The following is a 23,400-nucleotide window of genomic DNA, read 5'->3' on the forward strand; positions in this document are numbered from 1 at the left end:
ACAAATTGGAGGAGAGCATGAGGAGTAAATTGGATATGTGGGTGCATAGTCAGGTGGAAAGAAAGGAGGATTGTTGACTACTGAAGGAGAAAAATGTCAAGGGAAGGAGAGTCTTCATGTAAGAAACATGGATTACTTTTATATCCAAGAAGGAGATAATTAAATTGTTGTACCTTTTATAAATGAAAAATTTAATTTCTCTGCTGCCAGATCACATAGAGAATAGATGGTAGTACTTGAAGAAATGCAGGGATCTTCAGAAGTTGATATTTTAAATAAATTAACCATGAATAAAGTAAGTCCCATAATGACAGCTTAAAGGTCTAATTCATAAAAATGTTATTAAAGTACATTATTTATACCTGCTTTTTGTGGATTTCTGTTCTTATTCACGACTCTTTCAGTGTATGGCCATAATCACAGGAAGAGTGTATAATGGAAGCATTAATCAATCTGAACTAAAGCAAGGATACTGTATCACCACAATAAAATCCCAGCTATATTAATATAAAGGGTAGAATTTATTACACAAAGTAATTCTCTTTAAAAAAAAAATGAAAAGAATGTCTTCCATCTTATAGCCTCAAATACCTACTTTCATTCCCAAGTTTAATATAAGATGAACTAATTATCATGAACTTTTAAATAAAATATTTATTCATCTACATTATGAAACTTAGAGACTCAGATACTAAGTTGGATACTAAATTGTGATCTTATCATGTGATCTTATCCTGTATTTATCATGACTATGGCATTGATTTTTAAGTTAGGCTAAGAAATATTTACAGTTAGTCTCTGTGTTAATTAACTCCTTTTCTGACATGTAGCATCCAATGGTAATGTTTATTAGCAAATGCCAATTCAATTGTCTGGCATATGTATCTATTTAGATAAGATGAAAAATTTCCTACAACATAAAATTTCCTCCAGAGAAGCTGAAAGTACTGATACTTAAATCAAAAGTATATTTATTCAGAATTTTAAACATGATTTACATATTTAATATGGATAAACCTTTAGGAAAAAGCAAAGTAGAATTCACTTGGTTTATTTCTGACTCTAGAACTATCAAAATCTGACTTCCTGACTTTCTACTTCTGATTAGATGAGCTGTAATGGTACGCTGTAGATACATTTAGACAGAGTGTGAATATATTTCTCCCTACCACACTAACTTATCTCTAAGAGTCATGAAAAGAGGTTCTTTATAAATTATACGTCTGACATTGAAAGAAAGGGTTGTGTTTGATCTTGTAGGTAAAAAATCTCTATACCTAAGGGAATGAATTAATTCCTGTATTTAATAAGATGCAGTCATTAGTAGGCAACTTAAGCATTCATACTAGAACTACACATTGAGTTTCTTCAGCATAGTAACAATCTCATAATAGTTCTGGGTAATAAAAATCTTCGAATGCCTGGAATTTATACTTGAGGAGACAAATTACAAACAGAAAGGTATTTCAAATATAAGGTAAATCGCACTACTAACTGAAGATAAAAATCAGTTTCCGACATTAACTGTGCTTACAGCTGCCTCACACCTAAAAGTACTGAATATTCCATTTTAACAACTGTGTACTTCTACATGACTTTGTCATCTGAAATGAGAGCACTTACCAGAAGAGTGTCCAGGGATGTCTAGTTGTTGCATGGCTATCACTGGCCACCATTTGAGTTTCCTTCTGCCCCTCAGACCAAGATTTTCTCAGATCTCTGAAAGACAAATCCCCCATGAAGAAGTCTAGAGGCCCCACAAAGTGTCAAACCACTCTGTGTGTCAGTCAGATTTACTGCAACCTCTGGGTGAAAAGACAGTCTGAGCACACGGATTGATAGAGCCACTCAGAAAGGCCACTGGAACTTATGTCCCCAGTACAGTGCCAGACAAATGTCACCAGACTCCAAATGTCTGTTGACAAGAGGCAGATTTGAAAAACAGTAAAATCAAAATAGATATCATTAATGGCCTATTGTGGGCCTCCCTGGTGACTCAGGCAGTAAAGAATTTGCCCATAATGCAGGAGACTTGGGTTCAATCCCTGGGTTGGAAAGATCCCCTGGAGAAGGGAACAGCTACCCACCCCAGTATCCTTGCCTGGAGAATTCCATGGACAGAAGAGCCTAGTGAGCTACAGTCCATGGGGTCGCAAAGAGTCAGACACAACTGAGCGACTAACACACACACAATGGCCTAATGTATTATTTCTAAGGAGACTGAACATATGAAAACAAAAAGTAATTCTTTTAGCCTACCTGCAAAATCATTCCTCTGAAATTATATTTTAATTTCCAGTATTAATATCTTATTTTAGGCACTAGACAAACAACTGTTTGGTTCAGAAAGCTTGAACTATCTTTTTCACTTTTTGTAAAGAATATTAGCAGCCTACCATTGCATGCACTTGCTGTCAGCCAGCCACTGTGCAGAATGTTTTGTAAACATTATCTAACTTTAAAGGAAGTACTGTTATTTTACAAAAGAGAAAAATAAGGCTTAGTGAGATTAAATCACTTGCTCAAAGTCACAAAACTATCTGGAGGCAGAATTAACTTTAACAGTAATCCTTTATTCAAAACTTGATTTTCCTTTTGTACTACATTTTCCTAAAGGGAATATTTTAAATTTCTTCTCTAGAAAAAGAAGAAGAAAAGAAGAAAGCTGAGAAGAACGTGACTTCTGAAACAAAAAAGAAAGGTAAGCAATTTTAAAGCTGCTGCTGCTGCTAAGTCGCTTCAGTCGTGTCCAACTCTGTGCGACCCCATAGATGGCAGTCCACCAGACTCTTCCATCCCTGGGATTCTCCAGGCAAGAACACTGGAGTGGGTTGCCATTTCCTTCTCCAATGCATGGAAGTGAGAAGTGAAAAGTGAAAATGAAGTTGCTCAGTCATGTCTAACTTTTAGCAACCCCATGGACTACAGCCTACCAGGCTCCTCCTTCCATGGGATTTTCCAGGCAAGAGTACTGGAGTGGGTTGCCATTGCCTTCTCCAGTTTTAAAGCTAACATAACTTAATTAGTATTCATTTGTAATGTTACTGTTAAAGCTGTTCTTTCTAGGAAAGAAATTCCCTTAACAATTTTAGTTATTGTCCTTAACAAACAAATATAAATATTCCAAATGAAGTTGAGATTGATAATTTTTAAAAGAAAATTCAAGCCTAAACATTCTTAAAATGTGTTCAGTCAGTTCAGTCACTCAGTCGTGTCCCACTCTTTGCGACCCCATGAATTGCAGCACACCAGGCCTCCATGTCCATCACCAACTCCCGGTGTTCACTCAGACTCACGTCCATTGAGTCGGTGATGCCATCCAGCCATCTCATCCTCTGTCATCCCCTTCTCCTCCTGCCCCCAATCCCTCCCAGCATCAGAGTCTTTTCCAATGAGTCAACTCTTCACATGAGGTGGCCAAAGTACTGGAGTCTCAGCTTTAGCATCATCCCTTCCAAAGAACACCCAGGTCTGATCTCCTTCAGAATGGACTGGTTGGATCTCCTTGCAGTCCAAGGGACTCTCAAGAGTCTTCTCCAACACCACAGTTCAAAAGCATCAATTCTTCGGGACTCAGCTTTCTTCACAGTCCAACTCTCACATCCATACATGACCACTGGAAAAACCATAGCTTTGACTAGACGGACCTTTGTTGGCAAAGTAATGTCTTTGCTTTTGAATATGCTATCTAGGTTGGTCATAACTTTTCTTCCAAGGAGTAAGCATCTTTTAATTTCATGGCTGCAGTCACCATCTTCAGTGATTTTGGAGCCCCCAAAAATAAAATCTGACAAAGTTTCCACTGTTTCCCCATCTATTTCCCATGAAGAGATGGGACCGGATGCCATGATCTCCGTTTTCTGAATGTTGAGCTTTAAGGCAACTTTTTCACTCTCCTCTTTCACTTTCATCAAGAGGCTTTTGAGTTCCTCTTCACTTTCTGCCATAAGGGTGATGTCATCTGCATATCTGAGGTTATTGGTATTTCTCCCGTCAATCTTGATTCCAGCTTGTGTTTCTTCCAGTCCAGCGTTTCTCATGATGTACTCTGCATATAAGTTAAATAAACAGGGTGACAATATACAGCCTTGACGAACTCCTTTTCCTATTTGGAACCAGTCTGTTGTTCCATGTCCAGTTCTAACTTTTGCTTCCTGACCTGCATACAAATTTCTCAAGAGGCAGATCAGATAGTCTGGTATTCCCATCTCTTGAAGAATTTTCCACAGTTTATTGTGATCCACACAGTCAAAGGCTTTGGCATAGTCAATAAAGCAAAAATAGATGTTTTTCTGGAACTCTCTTGCTTTTTCCATGACCCAGCGCATGTTGGCAATTTGATCTCTGATTCCTCTGCCTTTTCTAAAACCAGCTTGAACATCAGGAAGTTCATGGTTCACATATTGCTGAAGCCTGGCTTGGAGAATTTTGAGCATTACTTTACTAGCATGTGAGATGAGTGCAACTGTGTGGTAGTTTGAGCATTCTTTGGCATTGCCTTTCTTTGGGATTGGAATGAAAACTGACCTTTTCCAGTCCTGTGGCCACTGCTGAGTTTTCCAAATTTGCTGGCATATTGAGTGCAGCCCTTTCACAGCATCATCTTTCGGGATTTGGAATAGCTCAACTGGAATTCCATCACCTCCATTAGCTTTGTTTGTAGTGATGCTTCTAAGGCCTACTTGACTTCACATTCCAGGATGTCTGGCTACCATCGTGATTATCTGGGTCATGAAGATCTTTTTTGTACAGTTCTTCTGTGTTCTTGCCACCTCTTCTTAATATCTTCTGCTTCTGTTAGGTCCATACCATTTCTGTCCTTTATCGAGCCCATCTTTACATGAAATGTTCCCCTGGTATCTCCAGTTTTCTTGAAGAGATCTCTAGTCTTTCCCATTCTGTTGTTTTCCTTTATTTCTTTGCATTGATTGCTGAGGAAGGCTTTCTTATCTCTCCTTGCTATTCTTTGGAACTCTGCATTCAGATGTTTATATCTTTCCTTTTCTCCTTTGCTTTTCACTTCTTTTCACAGCTATTTGTAAGGCCTCCCCAGACAGCCATTTTGCGTTTTTGCATTTCTTTTCCATGGGGATGGTCTTGATCCCTGTCTCCTGTACAATGTCATGAACCTCCGTCCATAGTTCATCAGGCACTCTATCTATCAGATCTAGGCCCTTAAATCTATTTCTCACTTCCAATGTATACTCATAAGGGATTTGATTTAGGTCATACCTGAATGGTCTAGTCGTTTTCCCTACTTTCGTGAGTTTAAGTCTGAATTTGGCAAGAACGAGTTCACGATCTGAGCCACAGTCAGCTCCTAGTCTTGTTTTTTTCTGACTGTATACAGCTTCTCCATCTTTGGGTGCAAAGAATATAATCAATCTAATTTCGTTTTTGACCATCTGGTGATGTCCATGTGTAGAGTCTTCTCTTGTGTTGTTGGAAGAGGGTGCTTGCTATGACCAGTGCGTTCTCTTGGCAAAATTCTATTAGCCTTTGCCCTGCTTCATTCCGTATTCCAAGGCCAAATTTGCCTGTTACTCCAGGTGTTTCTTGACTTCCTACTTTTGCATTCCATTCCCCACTAAAATGTGTTACTGATTATTTTTTTTCCTTCCTTAGTAATGATACTCAATTCTACTTCATTATTTTTCTTGATTATATATATGTCACTATTACTATTCAATTTAGTTTAATAAAATGGTCTATCAAAAGAGCAAATTATTGAATATATGGGAAAGAAACTAGTTGATTGGTTTGCTATTTTGTTCTTTTTGAATGCATTATTTGCATTTTCAAATAGTGCATCTGAAGTCCCAAGTGATCTCAAGACTTTTCTGAGCTTTTGACATGCTTATGGTGGCCTGATAACCCAGAGAACATTCAATATACCCCTTTTAATATCCTTTAGAAAAACTGTTGGATTATATCATAATTAACAATGTTATCTAATATCCGTACAATCATGAGAGATTATTTCTTTGACTTAGTGAAAACGTGTTCCTTCCCTGAAAGGAAAGCACACACAAACTACTGTTCTGTTACAGTGGTGCTAGTTCAGTCATATTTGACGTGACTATTGACTCTAATTTAGAATCACTGTATACAAGATGAATTGGATGTTAATAGCAGTAAAATGTGCCCTGAAATAGGAGAAAGCAATGGCAACCCACTCCAGTACTCTTGCCTGGAAAAATCCCATGGATGGAGGAGCCTGCTGGGCTGCAGTCCATGGGGTCGCAAAGAGTTGGACACGACTGAGCGACTTCACTTTCACTTTTCACTCTTATGCACTGGAGAAGGCAGTGCAATGGCAACCCACTCCAGTGTTCTTGCCTGGAGAATCCCAGGGACAGAGGAGCCTGGGTAGGCTGCCGTGTCTGGGGTCACACAGAGTCGGACATGACTGAAGCGACTTAGCAGACTTAGCAAACAGATGTTTATAATTTTCTCATTTTACTGCCAGACAAAGAAGATGTCAAAATGAAAACTGAGAAGGAAACTGCCATGGATGTGAAAAGAAAAGGTATTGTACTTTCTTTGCTTCCTTGGATTATATCAGGATGCTCGTTAATGATGGAATCTTGAGGCAGTGTAAACAGATTTAATATAGTTACTTGAATCTGTCCATGTACAGGATGTCAAAGCAAAAAATTCTTAGTACAAGGTTAAATAGATAGGAGACCAGAAATCATTCTGAAGTCTGTCTCACTGAAACCAAAGCAAGAGAGATTTTAAGAGCTGGAAAAGGGTGGGAGGATTGTAAGCCATCTGTGTTTGCTGATTGAGCTTACTCAGAAGCAGAGTGAACTTTTTCTTATTTTCAAGTCAAGAGAGTACTTCTGCAACTTGGAGCAAGGCTCCCAAGGGAATTAGGTTCCTACCCTCCCACAGAACCTGGAGATGGATGCACTATCTTTCTTGATGATTATATTTCAAAGAAGTGGCTTCCACATCTCTGAAAAAAGCACTCTAGGTTGTAAAACTAAAAGAAGGCTTTTAAGAAGATTTATGTCTTGAAAAAGCAGAGAAAAAATTTACAATTACAAATTTTCTAAAGTAAATGCTGCGAGAAAAGAAAGGTCAGGAGCCTAAGGACCAGAAGGTGCCTAAGTTTAGTGAAGCTGAGGAGAACTTTAAGGCCATCTTTGTCAAGACATAATGAAACTGAGAAGAGCTACATAGTATAACTTTGCAAAGATGAGAAGTGAAGAACACAAAGATAATAATGCATTCCATTAAGAAATAGTGTTGTTCAACAGTGTAGATTTTTGCTTTAAATTTAGTTCTGCTTTTGCTCTTGTTCAAACATGAATACCTGCTTTTATTCAAGTTAAGCTTAAATCTAGGTGAAAAAGATAGTAGTCCCAACCATTATTGTTTGGTGTAAGTATTTTCACCCCAAATATTTCCTCCACTACTGTCAGTGATGCTTGAAATTCCACCATTAGAGAAACTCCATTTCTTTGAATTATGAAAGAATTGTCCTCTATTAAAATGCAGATCTCTTAGGGCCTTTGTGCATGGGGTAGCAAACGAATTCCTCTGAGCTATATTAACACAAAGCAAATGAGATTTCCTGATCTTCCCTGTGTGATAATAAGCTGAAAACAATGCCATTGAAAATGAGTCAGTAGGTAAGCTTAAATGAAGGTGAAATTGAAGAGAGCTCCAAGGTAGGACATGGTGTTGGGAGAGTAGACTGGGCTGGATGCCATTAGTGAAGACTTCTCTTAGGAAATAACAGCGTTGGTTGGGAATAGAATGTGGTAAAGGAGAAAAAGGAGATCATAGGATGACAAACTAGACATGGATTACTCTTGGTAAGTAGTAAATAAGTAGTAAATAGAAATTACAGAAAATCGTGCTATAAGTAGGGTAAAATGTTGTAAAATACATGACTGCTTGGCTTATGAAATAATCCAGGAAGAGATAGTCATGTGTTCTCTGATTTGGGGACTTGACTGCCAATTACTTTGAACTTCAATTATTATTATTATTATATTAATTTTATTATTGAACATTCATTTATCTTGTTTTGTTTAAAGCATCTTTATTCTTCTAGTGAAATGTGCATCTTGCAGGAAGGGGGACCCCTTCCAGGGCCCGAAACTGGGCTCTTGTCTAACACTGGGAAATGAATTGTCCGAGGAGACACATGTGCTGACAAAGCAAGAGATTTTATTGGGAAAGGGGACCCGGGTGGAGAGCAGTAGGGTAAGGGAACCCAGGAGAACTGCTCTGCCACATGGCTTGCAGTCTCAGGTTTTATGGTGATGGGATTAGTTTCCTGGTTGTCCTTAGCCAATCATTCTGACTCAAGTCCTTCCTGGTGGTACACGCCTTGTTCAGTCAAGATGGATGCCAGAGAGAAGGATTCTGGGAGACGGTTGGACATGTGGTGTTTCCTTTTGACCTTTCCCGAACTCTTCCGGTTTGTGGAGCCTTATTAGTTCCCTGTTCCTTACCAGAACCTCCTGTTGTAAAATAACTCAAGCAAATGGTTACTATGGTGCCTGGCCAGGGTGGGTGGTTTCAATCAGTGTACTTGCCCTAACATTATCATAAGAAAGGGAAAACACAGTTCTTACCACATGATGATACTGAGAGTTGATTGCTTGGATAACTGTATCTGTGACAGCTATATGATTGAGTGCTAAAGAGAAACACGGTTTTACCTGGGCCATCAGTTTTACTGAAGTGTTTGCAGAGGAAAGTTTTGAATTAGAATTGTCAAAGTCTTTATCACAGGTGTGAAAAAGCAAAATCCTGAAAAATGCTTTCGGCAAAATGCAATGGTGTGTATATGGTGGTAGTTTTGATTTGAATTTTGTTTTTGAAGGGAAAGGCACCACACTTTTCTGTTCAGAGAGTGATGGGAAAATCCGATACGTCTCTGCTACTAGGAGACCTGTGTTATTAGCACAGCAGTCATGTCAGAGTGCGATTGTACACCACTGGCAAGAGAACTAATTATGCCAGTATCCTTACCTGCAAGGCCAGTGCTCATCCACTGAAGCAAGGTCTGAACTGGGTGACTGCACAGCATATCTGGGGAGGGCTGCTCAGCAAGTGTGGAAAAATCAAGCTTGTCCCTGGAATCATTTTTCGGTTTGTTTATATGTCATTTTTACATTTAATTACATGAAATACTATTGGCTTTTACCAATCAGTTCAAATTCCTGATTAAAATATGCACAAGTTATTTGTTTGCACGATCTTAACTTCCAAATGGCTTCCCAGGTGCTTAGTGGGAAAGAATCCTCCTGCCAGTGCAGGAGACCCAGGAAACCCAAGTTCAATCCCTGGGTTGAGAAGATGCCCTGTAAGAGGAAATCACAACCTGCCCCAATATCCTTGCCTAGAAAATTCCATGGACAGAGGAGCTGGTGGGCTACAGTCCATGGGATGACAGAGTCAGACATGACTGAGCAACCGAGCACTAACACAACTTCTACATACTCAAAATTGTGTTTGTATGTGTGTGTATGAGAGAGAGAGAGAGACAGACAGACAGAGATATTCAATTAGTGTTGATCTCCAATTCATGTTTCTTTTTGTTCTGTGCTGTTCTTAGTCACTCAGTTGTGTCTGACTCTTTGCAACCGCATGGACTATAGCCTGCCAGTCTCCTCTGTCCATAGGGATTCTCCAGGCAAGAATACTGGAGTGGGTTGCCAACCCAGGTCTCCCACATTGCAGGTGGATTCTTTACTGTCTGAGCCACCAGGGAAGCCCATGTTTCTTTTCAGAGTTTAGTAATTTTCCAACTATATTTTCATGAGAGAGAAATATGCTTTAAAAACAGCCAGTTTGAAGCTAATTATTAAAATAGTAAAAATTTCTAGAGATAACAAGAGAAACTGAGAATAACCTAAAATCTTAAAAAGCTGCAATTCGTATGTTATTTTTTCCTAAAATAGTTAGAAGAACACAGCAGAACATCTGATAGCATTATTCTAGTCCCAAATAGTAGCAAATCTGCAAGATGTGAAATATGCCTAGATGCTTATTTAATATATGGGTTTTATCACAGTATTTTTTTATATTTCTATTAACTTTCATATTAGTATGATTATAGAGCATATTTATACGTTATATTATTATTTTATTTTATTGCATTTATATTTTACTATTATATAGATGCAAATGAATTTAAGGCTTAAGTTCTGTTTCATAAAAGAGCTTCTAATGCTTGAAACTGGTAAATCACACTTTGTTAGTGATCTATTAGGGAAAAGATAGGTGGGATTTTATAGGAGATAAAGTTGCTAGTCCATGAATTGAAACTGGATAACTGATACATTGGGATTTAGTATAATAATTTCTTGTTTGCATATATTTGAAATTGTCCACAGTGAAAAAATCCAAATATGTCATTCTAAAAATATCAATTGAAATGAAAAAAAAAAATCACCAATATATTTTTACAATGTTATGAGATGTGTTTCACCCTGAAGAAATACTATTTTTAAAAAAGCAAAGACGAAAGGAAGTAAAAACTTAAAATCTTCCTTATGTTTGTATCAGGCTTAAGTGCTAGATTGGAGAAGGAAACGGCAATCCACTCCACTACTCTTGCCTTGAAAATCCCATGGGCGGAGGAGCTTGGTGCAGGCTACTATCCATGGGGTCTCAAAGAGCTGGGCACGACTGAGCGACTTCACTTTCAGTTTCACTAAGTGCTAGATATACGTACCACTCTAGTTAATACAAGCGGTAGGGGTTATGTACAGGGAACTGGATGTACAAAAAATTGTTGTAAGGACAGGAAAAATTGGTATCAAGAGACTACATTGGATTATGGAGCAGCAAAGATTATCTCTTGGCCAGGAAACTGCTTTGTTCTTCAAAGCTGCCTCGAGGCCTGTCTTTCCACACCCACAGACTAGATACTCAAAGTGTTGAGGCCAGACTCAGCCACTCACTCACATTAAAGTGGCCTTGTTTGCAAAAGCATTCCTGCCTTTTTTCAGTCTCCTATAGGAGCATCTAAATAATAAAATTTATTATGCTGCAAGGGAGTCCAGAAGACAGTTTTTTTTTTTTTTTTTTTTTGCATTCCAATTTTTCCAACTGGAAGGAGGGAAGAATGGAAGTTGAAAGAGGCTATCCAATGTGTCTGTAATAAAGATTCTTTCAGAAATGTTGTAGAAGATAAAATTCATATATGAAATGGTTTTGAAGACCTGAATTGTACAATGACTAAACCTATCTTTGAGTTCCCCTAAAAGCTACAAAAGATGGCTCAATCAAACAACATAATAAAATTGGGCAATTTAAGGTGCTCACGAGACACAAATGTAATTTGTTCTTTACATAAACTGTAGCAACATGATTTTTTCCCGAAGAATTATCTGAATAAAAGTATAAATAATAAAAAGGATCCTGAAAAACCAGGCTAACTTTTCTGAAATAAGCTACTAGAAAAGGATGAATTCACTCATTTATTCTTACATGCATTCCTACAGGAAATAGTCATTAAATGCCTATATTGTACCAAGGGCTTAGTATACCTAAAGGTGGATAAACCAATTAGGCCCTGGCCTAATGGAGCTTACAGTTTGATATGGGAGGCATACATTGACTGAGAAAACATAATGTCCACATGTGTAACACAGGGTAAGGGACTTGGAGGAAACAAATCTGGGCAATAACAATGGGAACAATGGGTTCATCAGCCTCTCTCAGAGACATTTATTTGTAATCCAGTGTACTGGAAGGATCCAGGCATTGATGAGGACATCTTTATATGTGTTAATGTGGTGTGTATATGATAGTGTGTATATGTATGATTTGTGGGAGAGGAGGTACAAGGGGTCAGGATATGCAGGGACATTTTACCTGTGTGCTTAGTCATGTCTTACTCTTTGCAAGCGTATGGAGTGTAGCCTGCCAGGCTCCTTTGTTCATGGAATTTTCCAGGCAAGAAATACTGGACTGGATTGCCATTTCCTTCTCCAGGGCATCTTCCTGACCCAGGGATCGAACCCATGTCTCTTAAGTCTCCTGCATTGGAAGGCGGATTCTTTACCACTTGCACTACCTGGGACATGCACAGGAGTTTGAATTTATTAAAAGTGTGATGGGAAACTCTTGACGGGTGTTTACAGTGGAGAGAAATGTTTTGATTTGTATTTAACACAGGTACTTTCCCATTTAGATAATAGGGTTAGAGGGAGAAAAGAGAAGAGGTGCACCAATGCAAAGATGGGGTCATTTATTGAAATGGGGAAGCTGTAATGGAAAAAACCTAGAATTCAAGTGTGTTGTTTCAGGTATATATGACACAGCATAATTCATTTTTTAAAATTTTATTAATTTATTTTTGGCCACACCATGCAGCATGAAGGATCTTAGTTCCCTGACCAGGGATTGAACTAGTTCTGGCATTGAAGGTGCTGAGCCCTAGGCACTGGACCCTAGATTCCTTTCATTTTCTCAACTTTTGTATCAGAAACTATTTTAAGTACTTTATACATACTAACTCTGGAGAAGGAAGTGGCAACCCACTCCAGTATTCTTGTCAAGAGAATCCCGTGGACAGAGGAGCCTGGTGGGCTGCGGTCTATGAGGTCGCACAGAGTCGGACACGACTGAAGCGACTTAGCAGCAGCAGCATATATACTAACTCATTCGATCTTTAGGAGAAATAAATAAGCTCTTATAATAATCCTTGTAAAATTGAGACACTGAAGACAGAGAGGGGCTTTCCAGGTGGTGTGGTAGTAAAGAGTCCACCTGTCAATGCAGGAGGTTCAAGAGACATGGGTTTGATCCTTAGGACAGGAACATCCCCTGAAGTAGGAAATGGCAACCCCTGCTCCAATATTTTTGCCTGGAAAATTCTTTGGACAGAGGAGTCTGGTGGGCTACCATTCATGGGGGTTTCAAAGAGTGGGAATTGACTGAGCTACTGAGCACAGCACAGCAAGACACAGAGAGGTTAAGTAACTTGCTTCAGACACACAGTAAATGTCAGGACCAGAACATTAACTCTGGCGGTGTGGCTCCACAGCCCATATACTCCAAGGAGTCAGAGAGGCGGGTCTGGAATTCAGAGCAGATACTGAAGTGAAACCATAAAAACAGCAGTCCATTTAGATCAAAATTATTGTCCTGGGAACACATGAGATCACCTGGAGAGATTGTGTCAAAAGAAGAGAATAGAATACAGAATCAAGACCTGGGGAATTCCCAACATCGAGACATTAGAAAATGGAAAATAAAGTAATAGGGACTAAAAGGAATTGGGGGAGAGGTTAAAAGAAAAGCAAAAGGGTTTGGTAATAGAGACATTTTAGAAATGGATGTTTCAAGAAGTTAAAAATTATCACCTTGGCAAATGTCACTTAGAAGTTGTGATGTGATGACAGAAAAGACAAGAACAGTGAAAGGATAAATCCAGATTGGAATGGAGATCCAAAAATGAGAATAAAGTAGTGTTTCTTTCTTTTATATGCGTGTGTGTGACTGTATAAGGAGTAAAGAGTCTTCAATTTTGCTTTGGGAGGTGAATTTAGTGCCTGATAAACAGATTTGTGAGAGACTGCTGCTTAAAGGGATGAGGTATAACTGAAAACATAAGAGATAGATAATTTAGGATTAATTGATAAGCTCATAGGTAAGAAAAACAATCTGCCTTTTTTAGAGATAGCACCACAGACACTCCAGTAGTAAAAAGTTGTTATTTTCAAATTATGAAGAAGCATTCATCTAGACTGCCTTAGGAAGGAAGGTATACATTTACAAGATATACAATATAAGATTAGGAGGCTGTTGTGGTAAAACTAAAACTCCAATAGTAATACATTCTGAATTGAAGGACTCAGTTTTAGAAAATATGTGTTTGTGTCCTTGATGCTTCAGTTCAGTTCAGTTCAGTCGCTCAGTGGTGTCCGACTTTTTGCGACCCCATGAATCACAGCACACCAGGCCTCCTTGTCCATCACCAGCTCCTGGAGTTCACTCAGACTCATGCCCATTGAGTCAGTGATGCCATCCAGCCATCTCATTCCCAGTCGTCCCCTTCTCCTCCTGCCCCTAATCCCTCCCATCATCAGGGTCTTTTCCAATGAGTCAACTCTTCACATGAGGTGGCCAAAGTATTGGAGTTTCAGCTTCAACATCAGTCCTTCCAATGAACACCCAGGACTGATTTCCTTTAGGATGGACTGGTTGGATCTCCTTGCAGTCCAAGGGACTCTCAAGAGTCTCCTCCAACACCACAGTTCAAAAACATCAATTCTTCGGGACTCAGCTTTCTTCACAGTCCAACTCTCACATCCATACATGACCACTGGAAAAACCATAGCCTTGACTAGATGGACCTTTGTTGGCAAAGTAAAATCTCTGCTTTTCAATATGCTATCTAGGTTGGTCATAATTGAATGGCAAAAGGTAAGTTTGTGAAATACAGCAATGTATTTAAAGAATCATTCATTTCAAGTGGGAGGGGACATGGGTAGACATATGGCTGATTGATGTTGATCTTTGGTAGATACTAACATAATACTATAAAGCAATTATCCTTCAATTAAAAATAAATAAATTAAAAAAATCATTCAATTATATTACTCCATTAGAACTTACATTAAAATACCTTTGTGGTAATGAGTTAACTAGATCTGATTAATCCAACTTGTGCTATTTAAATGAAACAATCGAATCTATTTCCACAGAATATTTTCAGTTACTGTATAAGAAAGAAAGAAAGTGAAGTCGCTCAGTCATGTCCGACTCTTTGCTTCCCCATGGACTGTAGCCTACTAGGCTCCTCCATCCATGGAATTTTCCAGGCAAGACTACTGAAGTGGGTTGACATTTCCTTCTTCAGGGTATCTTCCTGACCCAGGGATTGAACCCAGGTCTCCCACATTGCAGGCAGACGCTTTACCATATGAGCATCAGGGAAGCCACATAAGGCAGATGCTATTAAATTCTGAACAAACTAAAACCTTTAGCTATTTGATTTCTCCATAGAGGATCTTCCTTTGTCATTGATAAACTACAGAAAATACTTGACAGAGCCTTATAGCTTTGAACATAGCATTAAAAACTATGCCTACCAAACATAGGCTATCATCTTTTACTTTAAGAAACTTTTGTAATATGTTTCTCTACCTACCAGAGCTCAAAATAATTTACAGACTGTGACAATATATTTATTTGTAATTAAAAATAATTTTTGAAATATTGTTGTGTGTAGATATAGATATAGTTGGCAAGATAATATATGGTATCTTTCATATGTGTTCACTGTTAAGTTTCAGTCTAAAAGGGCAACCTTCTATTTTCCAAACTTGTATTTTGAGAAGATTATAGCTTTTATGTTCACTCCATCTTTTTTATATTTGAAAAGCACTTGATTGTAGAAAGTTATCTTGTATTTGAATTTTGTATGTTGTACATACCCACTTGGGCAAGATTTGACAAATGCATCAGCTTGTCATTATTTGTTAGACAATTTGAAATCTAGAATAATTTTTTTTAGGGTTTTATGTATTCTGTGGTGATTTACCAGTTAATATCAATTATACAGATACTTCACACACTTATGAGTGATATTGGAACAATTATATTAAACTGCAAGGAGATCCAACCAGTCCATCCTAAAGGAGATCAGTCCTGGGTGTTCATTGGAAGGACTGATGTGGAAGCTGAAACTCCGATACTTTGGCCACCTGATGCGAAGAGCTGACTCATTTGAAAAGACCCTGATGCTGGGAAAGATTGAAGGTGGGAGGAGAAGGGGACGACAGAGGATGAGATGGTTGGATGGCATCCCCGACTCAATGGACATGAGTTTGAGTGAACTCCTGGCGTTGGTGATGGACAGGGAGGCCTGGTGTGCTGCAGTTCATGGGTCGCAGAGTCAGACACAACTGAGTGACTGAACTGAATTCAATGTTCTAGATGAACGTATTTTAAAAACTGTTCAGACAAATAAATAATTGGGACTCTGGCATAAATAGGTCCTAATTTAATTAGTAATTCCAAGCCTTGATTTCAGGTTGCTCCAAAATTATAGGGCAACAGTAGATTACTTTTAAGTAAGCTTTTCATTCCCAAATAGATTAGGTTGCAAGTATGAGTTCAGATGATGGCAGCCTGACTATATTTAAAACATTTACAATGCTTGAATTGCTTTGAAGTCAAGAGAATCTATTTTCCAGTGTTTTGTAATCACAGAAATCATATAAGACAATAGTTGCTCATTCTTTTGAGGATGAGTTTTGTACTGGAAAGTCAAAACTGAAAAGTTTTGTACTGAAAAGTCAGCTGACTTGTTACCTCTGATGATCCTAGATTGCTTCTTATATCACATCTGGATTAGCCGGATAGAAGCTAAAATACTTCAGAGGGATTTAACGTCATGACATGCTGTGGGATCTCTGAGATAATCCCCCATGTTCTAGCCTTCGTTTGAACAGTACAAAAGTGTGCTTGGGCTCAAAGCAGAAAGGACATAAAGGAGTTTCGGTTTAAAAAAAAAGAATTTTAAAATAAATTTTTAAAACTCAGAAAGGGAAAAAGTTCATATTAAAAATTATTCAGGAAAAATGATATTCGGGCCTGGAAAAAGTAAATGAGTATACAAAGAGACTATTTTTAAGTCTTTTTAGTGTTTCTTACAAAGAATCCAGACTTCCCTCTCAATGAAGAGAGAAATAAAATCAACCCTAAACTTGAGTATGAGGGAGTTGTGTTCTGATCTGTGAAGATTTTCAACAAGAAGGATTGAAATACATAAGAAAAAGAGTAGATAAGTAGAGTATTTCTTCCCTGTATGCATCCACATCATGATATTTAAATATTTCCTGTACCCATATAAGGTAAATTATTTTGATCACAGTTTATATTCAGAATGAATTATTTTCTGAAGAAACAAGAAACAAAAACAAAACTTAACATTAAAACATTTTCTCTTCCCAACACCATGAGTTAAATTTTAATGAGATTATACAGAGTGGAACAGGAAGTGAAATGTTAGAAACAGTTTTTTTTACATGGGATGATTTTGACCAGTTTATTGGAAAATTATGTAGCCTGAGTTTCCCTTGTGATCTTAGCATATAGATGCAAAATGCCCAGTAATTTTTTTTGTATCATGCATCCTAAAAATCCTCAAGATTTTTCTTTCAGTAAAAGTAAAGCTTAAAACATTTCAAAATGATATCTTACTCAATTCCATCTCTCTTGGAATTCCAAAAGAAGATATTCAAAATAAGTTAGTAAGCTGTGCCAATATGAGGGCTTTCCAGGTAGCTCAGTGGTAAAGAATTTATCTCCAACGCTGGAGCCACAGGAGATGTGGGTTCGATCCTTGGGTGGGGAAGATCCCCTAGAGTAAGAAATGGCAACCCGCTCCAGTAATCTTGCCGGGACAATCCCATAGACAGAGGAACCTGTGGGCTACAGTCCATGGTGTCACAACTGAGCAACTAAACATGCATGCATGTGCCATATAACATACCATGGTAGGAAATTTACCATATATACCAACTGAAGGACTATGCAAGGCCTGAACACCAAGGAAGCAGGAAGTCTTGGAGACCCTCTTAGGATCTTGCCCATCACAAGTGTTCTTATGAATGATCAGGTCACATTAATGAAAGAAGCCATGGAAGACAGAGTACTCTGAATAATAATCCTGGAAAGAATAAATTAGGCATTTGGGATTAACATTTACATACTGTATATAAAGGGCTTCCCAGATGGCACTAGTGGTAAAGAACACGCCTGCCAATACAGATGTAAGAAATGCAGGTTTGATCCCTGGGTTGGAAAGATCCTCTGGAGGAGGGCATGGCAACCCACTCCAATCTTCTTGTCTGGAGAATTCCATGGACAGAGGAGCCTGGCTGGCTAATGTCCATAGGATCGCAGAGTTGAACATGACTGAAGTGACTTAGCACAGCCAATATGAGTTATTTTTATCAAGGCACTTTAAAATGATAGTAGTAACAGTCAAATTTATTCACTGTGCTCTCATTTAATCCTTACAACTCTTGAAGTAGGTATTATAAAACCTGTTTTATAGAAAGGGAACTCAGGGTTGGAGCAGTTGAGTGTCTTGGCTGGGGTTACTAGTTAGTAATTGACTAAAGGCACTAAGAAGCTCACTAGATAAAGCTTACTGTCTTTAACCACTTGACATCTTTCCAACTCTATGAAATGCTAATTGTAGATTGCCTTAGTGTCTTTTACTTTTCTTTCTTTCTTCTTCCTCTTTTTTTTTTTTTTTATCCTAATTCTCTTGAGATCATATTGCAGCTAGGCATTAAGAAAGGAGGAAATAAAGAAGATGTAAGTCTGATTCTTTTTTCTTGTAGAAATTATGTCTTCTTTCCTTCTTTCACTCAACAAATATTTAATCAGTGCATAACATCTCCAAGGGAAATTTGCTAAATATTGGAGACCTAGCAATATAAAAGATGTGGTGTGTGTGTGCTCAGTCGTATCCAACTCTTTGAGACCCTATGGACTGTAGCCTGTCAGGTTTCTCTAACCAGGAGATTTCCCGGACTTTTTTGAATATTGAAGTAGGTTGCCATTTCCTCCTCCAGGGGGGGTCTTCCTGATCCAGGGGTAGAACCCATGCATCCTGCATTGGCAAGCAGTTTATTTACCACTGAGCCACCCAGGAAGCCCCAAAAGACATGGTACTTGTTCTCAAAGACCTTAGAAAAGAAGCAGAAAGACATTTATAAGAGTTTGTAAACTCTTTGAGCGCTGTCACAGTATGGCAAATATAAAAGCTCACACTGAGGATAAGTATAGAAATTGTGTCTCTTTTAATATGTTGGTACCCATTAGAGATTTAGAATAGGAATTGTGTCTCTTTTAATATGTTGGTACCCATTAGAGATTTAGAATAGGGATGCCACAGGCTTATGTAATAACCTAGGTGCATTTATCATATTTTTAAACAGCCAGTAGACTGGAACTCATAAAATTTTAACAGTGGTTTATCACTAGAGATACTTACTTTCACAAATGGCAGACCCTCTGAAATAGAGAATTTATTGGTTTTTGCAAATACAGTTTCAGAGTAAAGTGTCTTTGAGTTCATCTTGACCTAGGGGTCAAATGATATCATTAGAATGAGGTTTATCTCTCTTCATTTTTAGACTCTGTTTCCCTGACGTTGGCCCACGTGATTGCAAATTGGCCATATCAGATATGGCCTGCCCTGCATCCTCTCCTATTCATGTCCTATGAGAAAAAGAATAGACTGGCTTCCTGAGAGCTCAAACAGAAAACCTGAATTGAGTCACATTGGTTCTTACGGATTTGTTCCTGAGCTAACCTTTGTGATGAGAGTGAAGGAATAATCTGATTATTTTAGCTTAGACCATAGGTCCTATCCCTTAATCAGAATGATTAAATAACTTGTCCAAGATATTTGGACTGAGATTGGAAGAATGAAGTTGATTCCCTCAAAGCTAAATTAGGATAATAACACCACAATGAGGTGGAATAGTTATTACATGAGGAAAAAACCCAACAACATAAGAATTCCCTTCAAGAAGCTATTTCTAGCTGGTGGAAATATGGATAATTTTATTTTTTAATTTATTTACAGAATAGCATAAGGAAATTTTTTAGCTACCATCCGTGAAGAAAATACTTAAGTGTTTTAGAAAGCAACTCAAAACAGACTAATGTAATATAATGTAGCCCCCCAAAAGCAAACGAAATGGCAGGTTTCTTCAATCAGAACATTACGGTCTAGAGTAAAGAATGAAATCTTTCCACTGTACCTTGCCGTATTAGAACCTTCCTTGGATAAGGGTCTTTAATTTTAGAAAATATTTTAAAAAATAAACCGGATTATATTCAGAATGGACTACCTTGAGAATGTAGGCATTTAATATGGAAACAAGAAACCAGAGTGGGCGTCACCATGTTTGTAACCTTAATGTGCTCTCCTATTTAGGTGTACTTACTCTTTACTACCCCTGAGGGTTAGGACTCAATGGTTGAAATTAAAAGAAGATACTCTGGGATGTTCAAGATAATATAAGAAGTCTTTTCAGTCAATGAAGTCTAACATTCCAAGTGTTCAAGCAGAAGAATGGGTATGTCTCTGTGATTTGTGGAGGTTAATCTTACAAGGAGAATTATTATGTTAAATTTAAGGAGACTCATAAGATTGTATTTTTTCACAATTAAATATCAGGCTAAATTAAACTCATGTCTGAATTAATTTTTGAAGTGCAGTATTTTTTTTAAATGATGATTTTAATTTGGCCATTTGTCAAACTCCTAACTGATTATTATTTAAAAAAAAAAAATACTGGCCAAGAGTTGATTCTAGGAAATGAGGTCATAGTCAATGTTTACTGTATATAACCTAAATTCAGACTTTTTCTCCTGTCTGTCTGCTATAGCATAAAACATTACTCTGAATCTAATCAGAGTATGTTTTATTAATGTCTGCATAAACCCAGGACACTATGAAAAAAGAAAGTAAAATATGCAGCATATATGGAAAAATGATTAATTGCCCTCAGGGTAAAGAAATATCTTGAAACATCTCAGAAGGAAAACTCCAATGACAATGAACTTAAAGTAGAAAGGATAGTATAACAATGGTAATACAAAAGACAGGGGAAATAAAGCTTTCAGACAATAAGAGTTTTCAAGCTGGAAAATATGAATTGTGATTATGCTTTCGGAAATTTGCCTGTTACTTATGAAGAAGACATGGTGGGGCATATATAATACTTCTGTAATCAAAAGAAATATTTTTTCCTCGAAACAATTTCCGTTTTAGGTGAAAAAAGTAGCAATTATGTAAGTCAATCATAGTCCTATTAGCTATCTTATCATAGAACAAAAGTCAAAAAGATGAACAAATGAAAAGGCCATTGCTAAAATACCTCAGAATCAGAGGCAGATAAAAATAATTATCCTGAAAGATACTGTACTGATGTAGAGTTGGGTACATACTCAAGTTACACAAATCAAAGGACAGAGGAAAAAAAAAAAAAGGGCAATATAAAATATGTGAAATATGTCTATTAAAAGAATAGATGAAATGCTTGGGCCCTCTTCTTCCTAAAAATAGGTATATTCACTATATTTATACTCTTAGAAATTCATATTACCTATTATTGCTCTATTATGCCTACATCCAGTGGTTCAGTGGACATTTTTCAAGTAAATACTGAATCTTTTGAAATGGTGCTGCCAAGTGATTCTGTTACCTTTTTAGGAATGGAAGCCTAAGAGTTCGCTGTCTCCTTTCTGAGGCTACTATTGCCAAGCTTTTCTCCCCTTTTCAATCATTCTTCACCCTTTCACCCTTTTTCTCTATCAGCTGAACATCTTGTTTCCTAGTTCCCTTAGAAAATAAAACTTAGAAGACAGATTTCATGAACTCTGACCATGGAATCCACTAATGTGCTTCATCCATCTCCTTACAGCTCCTGCCTTCTTGGCTGAATACAATGCAATGCAACACAATACAATACAGTAAGATGTTCATACAAGAACAACTTTTGCACTTGTGCACAATAAGCTATTTTGGTCTGCTAGCTCAGGAATGTTTCTCCAGCAATTCTTTGCTCTGAAAACTCATTTTGACTTCTACTGGTCATTCCCAGCAGCCTTTAATGTGCTATAACATCTCTTATACATTAAAACGCACATCCTGTTGTTGACAGCAATTTGTCTCAGATTAATGTCCCATTTCTCAAATCCCCTTGAGAAACTAAACTCATTATGGGTTGTCTATACTCTTCTCCCAGTCTTGCATGTATTCACTGTATGTAGGCTTTTGAACTCACACAATTCTCGTTAAGGGCACTACTGACCTCCACATTACCACATCCAAATGTGGATTCTCAGTTCTCAAGAGCATTTAATAGCTGATCCCTCTTTCTTCACTCAGCCTCTTGGACAATATTTTCTCCTTTTAACACTCTGGTCACTCCTTCTAGGTCTATTTTTGCTGGTTTCCTTCCTTTCTTTCTGGCATCGAAAAGTGGAAGCAACCCAGGGCTCAATCCTGTCTCTTTCTCTGTACTCACTTCTAACATGACCTCATATAGTTCCATGGTTTTAATACTGTCTTTAGGATAATGAGTCTCAAATGTATGTCTCCAGCTCTGATATCTCCCTCAGTTCCACACTCACCTATCCACTTTCCTATTCCATATCTCCATTTAAATATCTATTGCACATGCCCAAATTAATATGGTTTATAAAAAATAAATCTTCATGTATACATACCCTAGTGTTCCCTACACTCTCTTTTCCTCTTGTCAGTAAATTATTGTGACAATTTTTTTCTGCTTCAGCCCAAATCTCCCTAGTCACCAGTGATTCCTTTATTTCTTTTGCTCAACCCATTGTTAAATCCTGTAAAATTTACCTTTGACATAGAGGACCCTTCCTCACTGTCTTTAAGAACTACCCTCATTCAGGTACCATCATCTATTTCTGTAGGCAAAGTCACACTGTAACAACATAACAATAGAAAACCTAAAAATTTCAGCAATTTTGACAAAATTTATTTCTTGTTCATGCTACATGTTAAAAAGAGACTCCACTCATTATAGTTGTGGAGACTCCAGGCCAATGGAGACCTATCCCCATCTACTTCTACCTCTATTGAGGCTTCTATCTCACTCAGAGTAGAATCTAATTTCCACAATGCTGTAAAAGGCTTCATGAGCTGAGGGCTCCAGATAACTCCAGGGTAGCACTTATGTATGCCAAGGTCATTAACTTGAGATTCTAACCATATGTTCTTACCATTTCTAAGCATTTGTTTTTTTGAATAAATTTCTTTTATTTCCAATAGTTTCAGCATTTGGGACTCACAAGTATGTGCAAATTTTAATTTGCTGTTTCAAATGAATTTTAGCTTCACTCAAGTTTTTATCAAAAAGACAGCTACAGTCAAAGTGAGATCTTTTAGCTAGCAAGTGGTTTTAATAAAATCACAGACAGAAAGCTAATTAATGTATGAGTTATTCTTCCTTACTTGTAGCAAGCCATAAAAATATAATACAGATGAAAAAAGCCAGCATTTCAACCCTATTATAAAATGGTCGCTATGAAAGATTTAGTCTTGGTAAGAAAGTGTAAATGTGTGAAAGTCACTGTAAAAGAAGTAGGCCAGAATAACCAATTAGGAATGGGAAGGGGAGGTAAGGCAGGAAGGATTTAAAGACTGTGAGCTGCAAGACAGATTTCATTCAGTTTGATGCCTTGGTCAGCTCAGTTTAGTCACTCAATCGTGTCTGACTCTTTGTGACACCATTGACTATAGCACACCAGACTTCCCTGTCCATCACCAACTCCCGGAGCTTGCTCAAACTCATGTCCATCAAGTCAGTGATGCCATCCAACCATCTCATCCTCTGTCATCCCCTTCTCCTC

At 37.7% G+C, this 23,400-nt stretch overlaps 1 protein-coding gene and 1 long non-coding RNA gene across 51 annotated transcripts in view; one reads left to right on the forward strand and one right to left on the reverse strand.

Annotated features, from left to right (window-relative positions):
* Nucleotides 1–1,785, reverse strand: part of LOC147365726 (uncharacterized) — a 49,239-nt gene extending 47,454 nt beyond the window's left edge. Inside the window, exon 1 of the long non-coding RNA XR_015132685.1 lies at nucleotides 1,624–1,785. This is a non-coding gene — a long non-coding RNA (uncharacterized LOC147365726). The remainder of the gene's footprint in view (nucleotides 1–1,623) is intronic.
* TRDN (triadin) overlaps nucleotides 1–23,400 on the forward strand; it is a 414,935-nt gene that overhangs the window by 211,557 nt on the left and 179,978 nt on the right. For all 50 annotated transcript variants that reach the window (XM_086317033.1, XM_086317034.1, XM_086317035.1 and 47 more), the window contains 2 exons: nucleotides 2,642–2,701; nucleotides 6,470–6,529. In XM_086317033.1, the coding sequence (XP_086173159.1) occupies nucleotides 2,642–2,701; nucleotides 6,470–6,529 (120 nt within the window). The remainder of the gene's footprint in view (nucleotides 1–2,641; nucleotides 2,702–6,469; nucleotides 6,530–23,400) is intronic.

The sequence above is a fragment of the Bos grunniens genome, chromosome 9 (genome assembly GCF_055505025.1).
Source record: "Bos grunniens cultivar Pamir isolate PY7600 chromosome 9, Bosgru_T2T1.0, whole genome shotgun sequence".
NCBI lineage: Eukaryota > Metazoa > Chordata > Mammalia > Artiodactyla > Bovidae > Bos > Bos grunniens.